A 10,671-nucleotide genomic window follows, 5' to 3' on the forward strand; every position below is an offset into this window, starting at 1 on the left:
TCATTCATTCATTCATCATTAATTCATTGTAGTAAATTACTCCAAGGAGCATAAGAAATAAGAAATAATTTAGCCTATAGACCAACAAGTCAATTAAAATTATAAATGTCAAAATAGCAATTTTGCTTTACATCTTCACAGATAAGAAATGTCAAAACTGATGGAAAGAAAGTTAAATGTTGCTGTCTTGTCGTACAGAACTTGTAAGTCGCTTTGGATAAAAGCGTCAGGCGTCAGCTAAATGACTAAATGTAAATGTACATGGCGTGTGCATTCAGTTGGAACGGTGTGACGTTACTTAGAGCTAAAATATATTTTGATTTCTCTGGAGAACATAGGCAGATAGGCTCTGTAAAAATCGTAATTTTTAGCATTCAGAACATAATAGGTTGGAGAATTAAAAATAAATAAGTTTCAATGCGTTGTACATGAACCATATAGCCTGTTTAATACAGGCTACTGGAGATGTCAAACTGCTTTTTTCTATGTCCAATATAAAACCAACTTTACCGCAGTCTCCGACGCAGATAGAGCTCCGTGGCGCTGTTGGCGTGCAGCTCAAAGCACACATCCACGGAACCGCGTATTATTATTATTATTATTATTATTATTATTGGCGGTGAATATATTGGGAGATTCCTAAATTAGCTTTATAGGCTTAACCTATAGTCTAAGATGAAGCGTGTTTTCCAAAAATCGAATTGCACGAGATAGATGCTTGTTTTTCATTCAGTAGCTGTCGTGAGATGTGCCGTATTTGCCATGGCAATAAGAGGTCTGTTTCTATGGGGGTGCTTCAGAAAGCCTGTCTACATCCAGGTAAGCCTTCGGGAAATCCCTTCTACACCTATGGACGGAAATATAAATAGCCGAACTGGACATTTGCGTATGTGTGCATCCGCGTTTCAGTTTGATGAGTATAGGCTACAATGCAGCGTGCACTACTACTCAGTTGCCACATCTAGATTCGCCTAGAACTACACACGCTTGCTGCGTGGCTATTATGACTTATTTGACCATTTGAATGACATATTGTATTCTATAGTAGCATTAGCTATTTTGTTTTTCTCCCAATGATATTGGTTTTCTTGGGTAGACATAATTCGTAAAGCACTTGATGCTCAGTGCCTCGAGAGGAATCAGCCATTGGTCCTCCTAATCCTCGTTGCTGTAGCAACATGCTCCATGATCCATCCAGCTGGTAGAGAGGACTCCCAAATGATGCGGGGACAAATTAATGCATGTCAATGCATGTATCCCTGTGACAGTGAAAGTTTAATGATAGTTTTAGATTGGATTCGATTATTGTTTTCATTGTTGTAAATTATACAGTCCTGTTATGGTATGCTCATACAATGTTGTGTGTTTATCCCAAAAGTCAAAAAGGTAAAAAGATGTGATTATATATATTTTTTTAACCCTTTCACTACCACACTATCAAATGGTTAACCCTTTCACTGCGACAATACAGAAGGTTAACCCTTTCACTTCCACACGACAAAGGGTTAACCCTGTAGTGTGGTAGTCAACGGGTTAACCTTCTGTAGTGTGGTAGTGAAAGGGTTAAACTTAATATATGATTTAGCCTCATTGCTGGATCATCTATTTAATATATGGTGTTTGCTGGATGGCTTATCTACACAAGGTGGTGTCAATATTTCCGTCCTTTGGAGTGTCTTCTCAGAATTGTAGCTATATTGTGTGACGTCATAATCAGAATATTCAGTTCTCAAAATTCTAATCTCATATGTGATAAATGGCACCATTTGCCATGCCATTTCAAGACTGATAATTGTTGTAATATTTGCTGTTGACAGATATCCAGTTTCAGAAATGTTCAGCTGCTTGTGTTGTTTGTGTAGAGAGAGAGAGAGAGAGAGAGAGAGAGAGAGAGATAGATATGAGAGAGAGAGAGAGATAGATATGAGAGAGAGAAAGAGAGCGAGAGAAAGAGAGAGAGAGCGAGAGAGAGAGAGAGAGAGAGAGAGAGAGAGAGAGAGAGAGAGAGAGCGAGAGAGAGAGAGAGAGAGAGAGAGAGAGAGAGAGAGAGAGAGAGAGAGAGAGAGAGAGAGAGAGAGAGAGAGAGAGAGAGAGAGAGGCGGGCCACAGTCATCAAGTGCAGTGAGTGGAAGTAGTGACAACCAGTCTCAAGGGACGGCCACCGCCATCGCTCATTTTTCTAGGCCACCTCAGTCCTTCCAATGACAACTTAAGAAGTGCCGCTTACTGCTCCGTGGAGAGAAGCTATTTCAAATGAAATATAAAAGCAGATAAGTCCTATATTATAGAACTCTTTGGTTCTATTATGATATGGATAGCAAAGTATTCCTATCAAGGCTTCACAGTGATTTACATATTTATCTTGCTTTCATACCGTCAGCTATTGGCCTACACAATGTTGATTGTTGTGTATAGTTATAATAATAATAATAATAAAGGTACCCCGAACAGGACTCCGTTGCAGTAGTCCAACTATAGGAGGACCTTCATGTATACACACACAGGCTTGTCCCCTGCAATTTGTCACAAGGTCTGAGATCACAGTATTTTCTCACGGAAGTGACAGTTCCCAATCTACCTTCCTGTGTGAAAAGTGTGAGTCGTGCAAGAGAAGCAGATCTCTTATACCTGTTACGGTTTGCAAGGCCTTGATGCTTCAAACAGGCAGTACGAAGGTAAAATGGAACATGCTTTGACTATTTCACAAGGAGTTGGCAGAATTCTGACTCCTGGTGCCAGACTGCTTTACATCACTCAGGTTGGTGCCACCCTTTTAATGTTGGATGAGGTAACTTATGTAACTTGACAATCCCATTGACAGCAGTGACACTGCTCCTAAATGATATATCACTGCTACCGGTATCCATACAACAGAAAATAATCATTTTGGCGGGCGTTACTGCAGCCAAGAAGCTGATAGCCATGAGTTGGAAAGAACCGGAGAGGCTCACATGATTAATTGGTCTCTGAAACTGTTGGATATAATTTATATGGAAATCTCTACTGCACGGGTGATTGGGGTTGGACAGGCCGGCATTGGACTTTGGGTCTCAGCGGCCGAGAGAGTAAAGGCCACAATCTAGCGGCAGAGTGGGGTCGGGGTGTTGGTCCTGGGGGGTCCGGGGGTCCTGGGGTGGGAGTGGGGGAGGAATTGTCTTTTGTGGTGTCTATTGTGTTGTCTGTAATAGTATAAGTAGATTTTTTATGTTATGTTCTGTGTTTATTATTTAGCTTATTACTAATGTCATTGTTGTTATTATTATTGTGGTATTGTGAGGTCTTGTTATTGTTACTGTATTGTGTTTGTCTTGTTTTGTGTATACAAATAAAGAAAAATATTTGATAAAAAAATTATAATGTTGGATGAGGTGGCATTCAGCATAAAAAGCACTATACGAGGCGGGCTTATGAAAGTAAGGTCGCTGGTTTGGATCCCTGGTCCGGCAGGAAGTAGGCTGGTGGAAGTGAATTAATTAATGGTCTCCCCTCCCTGCTGAAGTACCCTTGAAAAAGACACTTAACCCCCAATCACTCCAGAGGCCAACAGTAGAATACTGGTTGTGCTGGGCAGCTTCCAGGTGTGAATGCGTGGAACTGTCAGTGTGTAGCATGACAGTGCTGAAAAAGAGCATAGTGTACGTGCTCAGCAAGCCTACCCTGGGTATTGGGTAAATAAAAGTTGGAAAAAAAAGAATCATAATGATTAGAATAGATATTTTGCTGTCTTATATTGTCTGACATTTCCTCTCACACAGCTTTACAAACTCCATCTGGTGGTTATGTTTTCAAGTCATGAAACGGCTAGCAGAATGCTAGGCTATTTGATTCGGCATATTCACATGTTCTTCCTGTAAAAACAGGAAGCATAGGGATGGACTTGTCGTGGATGTTGATTGGTGTTGACAATAGCCAATAGCGCTGAATGTCGACCAAACCTCGTTCCCAGTTTTATCTCCTCCGTGAGATAAAGCCTGGTAAAGAACTACTGCCGAAAGTGTGTATGGGGTAGAATTTCCGGTGTATGTACTTCCCCTGGAAGCTGCCTCCGAACGGACCAAACTTTTCCCGAATCCTGTCGGCAAACAAGCTAGAACGTCCCGGTCATGTAGTAAATTCTTCAGGCAAAGCCGTTGCAGTGGCTTAAGCGAGGAAATATTGTGCACTTCACACGTTGCTATAATTGTTTTGTCGAAACCGGAAAGCCTGTAGCCTGTACTTCCTGTACTTCAGTTTACACACTTTAGGAGGCATATCTTTACCAGCCTACAGTCGACCCATTAGCTAGCAAGCTAACGTTGGCAACGTTAAACAATGTTAGCAACGAGAAACATTAGCAAGCTAATGTTGAACATTGGTTTCATCAACGAGGCTGAGTGCTAGCTTAGTTATATTATCATACTGGCCAATCGCGTCTCGCTCTTCGCCATTATGAGATATCTCTTATCTCCTAGCACCTACTGTGCTCACGAACAAACAATTGCACTCACATGCACGTGACCAGGCCACGCCCCCGCGGTCTACTATATGATGCCGGACATGGTCACACACTCTACCTTCCTCTTTTTTTGTTTCCAACACGGACGTTGCAGTGCACTCCGTGAACTAGTTGTTATGAAACGCAGGGAGAAATTACACAATGTTGGGTTTTCGCCGGAGGTTCACCAGCCCCTGGAATCTTCTCGGCACATCCTAACAGCGCATCGGGCCTGTCCTGGGGTTCCTCATCTCGTGACAGCGGATTGAGGGACATCGCGTGACGGTTAGCAGTCGAGCTACGTCGCGCACAGGTAGGCCTGCGTTGTCAGGCATTGATACTAGCATGAGTAATACTGCTGGTTGTCCTGTGTATTGGCGCGAGGGGCAGGATATTTGGGAAAACATGGTTGTCATGACTCTGTTTTGGGTGTTTTCCCAACTATCCTAGTGTGCGTGGCTAATACTAATGCTACAATGCTGGGTCTCCGTTCTTTGTTCTCCGCCGAGGGCTGTCTTTACTAAAAGGTCTTCCCTCCTCTTAACCATTCATGCTGACGGTCAATCGGTGTCTAATGTTGGGGCGTTTAACGGGGGCTTGTTTACCATTTTCATGGGTGGATGGGCTGAGGCTCAGGGCTGGTGTGCTTTTTGTGAATCTATGAATTGTGTGCAGGACTGGTGTTTTCTCTGGTCTGCATCCCCTTAACAATTGTGTGTATGGGCTAGCCCATTCTGCAGTGTGTTAGTGGAGTTTTCGTTCATTTATTCATTTACCCCTTCATGGGTGCACACCACAGTGGAGGTTGCTGCATGCCTACTAGTAGTGAGGCAGTGCTTCACTAGTAGTAGTCTTTTGTCTGCAGCCACCACTGGTGCTCCGTGCTTGTGAAGCAGGTGGCATCAGTCCTTTGCCTCTGACATGGTGGAACGGTGTCCCGCCCGGCCGACGCCATGAGGCGAGTCGGCCCGGCAGGTGGCTGGTGGGCTGTTAAAGCCTATACCGCCGCGGTATAGAATTAGCAGCGACTAGCAACATTGTTCGAATTGCTGTTTTTTCTGTCAAAAATGGTGTCGGGTGGTGGGGCCTTAGGGCCAGCCGACGTTGAAACATCGCGCAAGGTTTTGAGGTTATTCGCTTTTGACCTAGCCGCAAGCTATAACCGCAGGGAGGGCTAGGATGCTGTCAACGGTTGTTTACAGGCATCTTTGGTTTGATCAGTCTCCCCTTGAGGAGGAGAGAAGGTTTTTCCCTCCTCAGGGCTCCCCTCTCCGCAGAGGGACTTTGGTCTTTCCGCAGGAGCGCAGGCGGTATTTGACCTAGGCCCCACACCGCCTCACACCGCGCAGCCAGAGGTGAGGGCGAGGCCCCCAACCAGCGGCCATGTTTCCCCCGCCTGAGGTACCCTGGACACAAAGACAAAAGGTGATCACAAGGCCGACAACCTTGGCGGCCGAGGGATCTGCTACATTAGATGAGCACGCCCTAAAAAAGCATTGCCGTCTAGCTCGCTCTCCGGTCACTCTCCCCCCCAACACCAGCGGGATACGGGCTCTGATTTGTTCCCTTTGGCTGCGGGCCGCGTGCCTTCAGTGAAGCACGAGCGGCCCCATGTTTCGCTTCTCATGGGGACAGGGGCTGACATAGGGCTGGGCGATATGGCAAAAAATCATATCGCGATAACGATATAATAATGTTATCATATTTCTCGATATCGATAATTATCGAAATTGTTATCAGTTAAAAAAAACATTTTTTTTTTTTTATTATTTCTTTTTAAACAACAGATGTATGTTTATTTTGCAGCAATTCTTTGTCGTTGCCGCCATCTTTAGTGTTACATCCCCTCACACTCCAGTTCTCAGGCTGCAGCTGGTTTAAAAGCGAAAGTAAACCGGCTTCTCTGCTGGCTGTGGCTCCAGGGGAGTTGAACAGTTCTGGCTCTGCTAGTTTATTTTCGATCTTTTGGCGCTTTTTTGGTGGACAAACCACCGCACATGTGCACCGTGACTCGTGACTGGAGTCTAGCTCTGCTAGCACACATAGCCTACTGTGTACAGACGGTTTCAAACTGTATTTTAAATTAGAAAGCAAACAAAATAAATGGACAAGAGAAAAATAAATCTCAATTTGGTCAGTATTGTCATTTGGACAAGCAAAGCCATTACTTTAAGTTGCACTTAAAGTCTGTCCACTGTCTCTGGTTTTTAAAACTGCCCTGTTGCAGGTCACAAAAAAAAAAAGATTTTCGATATCGATTATTAAAATATATCGCGATATTTATCGTTAGCGTTATATCGCCCAGCCCTAGGCTGACACCCAGTTGCTGGCTAGGCCTGGGTCTGTCCGTGAGAATGCTGTGCTGTCAAGCGGCTCCCACGCCACACGTTCTGCGTCTGTGTTTGGTGAGCCTGGTGTTGTGTCTGTCAACGACGAAGGTTGTCAGCGGGGGAACTCGAGGCCCAGGGGGTCGCAGCGCGAGTTCCCCCAGCCCGCCCTCGCCAGGCCGGGTATCACGTTAGTGCCTCCCACGGCCGGAAGACCGGCGGTGGTCAGTCAGGCTTGCGTGATTTGGGTGGTAGTAATATCACTGCAGGGCTACGGTGTGTAGGAACCCACCCTATCTGGCAGTGTGGGGACCTCACGCCTTGCATGTCCAGCTGTAGAACAGTTCCTCAGCAATCCATGCCGGGGGGGTGTTCAGTGGGGGAGCTTTTGTCACCCAGTGTGATGTCAGCTTCCCCCGTATCAAACCGGCCCTTTCTGTCTGGGTCCCCCCTTGGGTGCGATTGCCTCGTTGGTAGTGTCAGGGTGCGATATCCCAGCTCCACGAGACGCCCTGCTCGCGCGGTTGGCAAGTCCAGGGTTGGCAACGCACAGCGGGTGGGACCAGGCCGCCTATCTACGGTTCCTGGCGGACCAGCGCCAAGTGGCGGCGCGTGCGCTTGGGATTATCATAACATATGGCTACAGCAGTGCCATATGTCGAGGTGGATGAAGAGAACGCTGAGGCGGGGACTTGTGTTGCAGTTTGCACAACCCCACCCTCCGTTTTCAGGTTTGGTACAGACCCTATTGTCAGGGTCAACAGCAGTGACAGCTCTGGCCGACGAGATCCAATCTCTGTTGGCGAAGCAAGCCATCGTCGTGGTCCCAAAGGAGGACGCGATGCGTGGCGTTTCCTCCCGGTATTCTCTGGTGCCAGAGAAATCGGGGGGGGGGGGGGGGTCAGACCCATACTGGACCTGTCCCATGGAAGGTTCAGAATGTTGACCGTCTCCCACCTGTTAGACGTTGTCAGGTGGGGGACTGGTTCACCTCCATAGACCTGTAGGATGCGTATTCGCATCCCGATCTTCTATCCTAGGGCTTACCTACGCTTCCTTTGCAGGGCTTAGCGTACGGTTACCAGAGGCTGCCGTTCGGCTACTCTCTGGCTCCCCGCATCTTCACCAAGTGCGTGGAGACCGCGCTGGGGCCTCTGCGTCATCGGGGGTTACGAATTGTATTCTGCCCTGGACAACGTTCTGGTCCTTGGCCGGTCAGGGTAGATCGCCAGGTCTCATACCAGGCAGGTGGTGTCTCACCAGCCTGGGTTTTGCTGTAGACTGGAAGTAGAGTTCTCCTCTTCCCAGTCAACAGGTGGAGTACTTGGGCTTTTTCTAAGCTCAAGGTCTATATGGGCATCCCTCTCGGAGCTGCGGCCAGTGGTTGGTTCTCGGCGCGCTCGGGAGGTTCCGTCCTAGGTGTGAGACATGTGGAAGCGGCTGAAGGTTCCCATGTCAGTACTGGGGGACCTCGTCTTCTGGGGAGGGTCTGGTGCCCTCACCTGCGGGGTCCCCGTGGGCAGCAGGCTGTCACACGTCACGGTCTTCACCGACGCCTCCCTCATGGGATGGGGGGAGGACGTGTCGGGCCAACGCAGTAGGGGGCAGCTGGCAAGACCATGCTGCCCGGTCTGCGCTACATTCAATGTGTTGGAATTGAAGGCAGTCCTTCTGGTCCTCAAACGGCTCGACCACCTTGTGGTGGGCAAGCATGTTTTGGTCAGGACGGACAACACAACGTCAGCGTCGTATATTGTCAGACAGGGAGGAGTGCGCTCCCCCCGTCTGCACCGGGCGGCGGTCGGGCTCTGGCTATGGGCGTTCTCCATCTGTTCTGCCTGAGGGCTCTCCACATCCCCGGCAGGGAGAATGTGGGTGCAGGTGTGATGTCGCGGGGCGGTCCTCACCCTGACGAGTGGGGACTACGTCCAGACATAGTCGGGCAGGTCTGGGACCGATTCTGTGGCCGTTCGGGATTCTGTATGCATTCCCCCCCTTACACCTGATAGCTCAGCTGTTGGGGCGGGTACGTCGGGAGCGCGGGACTTGGTCCTGGTCGCGCCGGGCCGGGGCTCAGCTGTGTGGTCCCCGGCCCTGATTCAGCTCTTGGTGGCCCCGCCAGGGCCTGTTCCGTGGTCACCGCGGGCCCTCTCTCAAGCACGCGGAACTCTGTTCTGCCTCCTGTTCTGGGGCAGCCTCTAGGCTTGGCTGCTGACAGTGTGAATCTGGTGGGGATGCATCTTGACTATTCTGTGGTTAACTCTATCCGGTACGCGCGCGCTCCGTCCTCTACCGCGGCTTACGCTAAGGAGTGGCGTATGGTCGAGTGTGGGGGCAGAACATTGTTCAGCCACCCTCTCGTGGAACTTTCCTGCTTGGCGCCTCAAGCCTGTGGAACGTTCTCTGTCTCCGAGTGGGACCTCCAACTGGTCCTGGGCCGGTTGTCGGAGGCCCCGTTTGAGCCTCTTGAGCAGGCTTCTGCTGTCTTTGAAGACCGCATTCTTTTTGGCCATCACCTCCGCTAAACGCATGGGTGAGCTGTGTGCTCTCTCGGTGCGACCTGAGTGCCTGTCTATTCGGCCGATAGCGGTGCGACTCTGAGGCCTAATCCAGTCTTCGTGCCAAAGAATATCCGGAGCTCTTTCGCTCCAGGGATATTGTGGTTCAGGCGTTCGTCCGCCTCCTCACGCTAGTGAGTTGGAGGCGGGCCTTCACCTGTTGTGTCTTGTCCGTGCACTGGGGGTTTACCTCAGGACTCAGGCTCTCAGGGCTTCCGTTCAACTGTTTGTTTGTTACGGTGGCCCTTGCGCGGGTGAGGCACTGTCCAAGCAGCACCTGTCACATTGGTTGTGCGGGGGCGTTGCCTTTTGCTGCACGTTGGCTGGACAGGTCCCCCCTCGGGCTGCTGCCCTGTTAGGGGGGGCCTCGGTGGAGGACATCTGTGCTGCAGCCTTCTGGTCCTCCCTGGGTCCCTTCGTTGAGTTTTACCTCGTGGACATGACTGGGGGTTCTGTCTCCCAGGCGGTTCTGAGGTCTGGGACCTCTCCTGCTTCCCGCCTGTGCTGTGCGTTTTTCAGGTTCCCCCTTTTTCGCACTTTGGTGGAGTTGACTGCCTCCCCCCCTTCGTTAGGACGGGCGGGTGGACAGGACTCCCCTCCTCCATGGTTGGGGCTTACGGGCCCTCAGGGGGTACACTTGTCGGTCCACGCGTCTGCTCTGCCCCATATCTCATAATGGCAAAGAGCGAGACGCGATTGGCCAGTATGATAATATAACGAAAGGTTATCCTATAACCTAGTTATATGAATACTGGCTGAGCGTCTCGCTCTTAGCGCCCTGAGGTCCCTTGGTTGGGTTTTCAGTGTTGTAAACTTTTTTCTGAGGAAGGTAGAGTGTGACCATGTCCGGTGTCATATAGTAGACCGCGTGGGTGTGGCCTGGTCACGTGCATGTGAGTGCAATTGTTTGTTCGTGAGCACAGTAGGTGCTAGGAGATAAGAGATATCTCATAATGGCGAAAAGCGAGACGCTCAGCCAGTATTCATATAACTAGGTTATAGGATAACCTTTCGTTACGATGTGCTGTAAATGTTATTCTAGAAAGCATTTCATTGGATGCATTGCAATTAGTATTAGTATTCATTTCGTATACGCCCCCGTGTGCATGATCACTCAAAATTTTTTGGTTTACAAACTCTAGAATACTATTAAGAATACCTATAAAACAATGTTTTTGTCATTGTTGGGACAGATACTGGCATAGGCTATAGGTGATGATCAGCGCAAGACATGTGATAAAATAACTTAAACATCTGTTTTGTGTTCATGGGACCTAAAGAAAGAGAGAGTTCTTAACAGCTGCCACCTCTC

General features: G+C 48.8%; 1 protein-coding gene across 1 annotated transcript in view; it reads left to right on the plus strand.

Moving 5' to 3' along the window:
* Window positions 1-744: 744 nt before the first annotated feature.
* The window catches only part of dipk1ab (divergent protein kinase domain 1Ab), a gene marked incomplete at its 3' end in the record, with an annotated part of 30,181 nt that continues 20,254 nt past the window's right edge, over window positions 745-10,671 (plus strand). The window contains exon 1 of the mRNA XM_084309319.1: window positions 745-819. Within this exon, the coding sequence (XP_084165445.1) occupies window positions 763-819 (57 nt within the window). The 5' untranslated portion in view covers window positions 745-762. The remainder of the gene's footprint in view (window positions 820-10,671) is intronic.

This window comes from Notolepis coatsorum (assembly GCF_963971535.1).
Source record: "Notolepis coatsorum genome assembly, chromosome: 2".
In the NCBI taxonomy this organism is placed as follows: Eukaryota; Metazoa; Chordata; class Actinopteri; order Aulopiformes; family Paralepididae; genus Notolepis; species Notolepis coatsorum.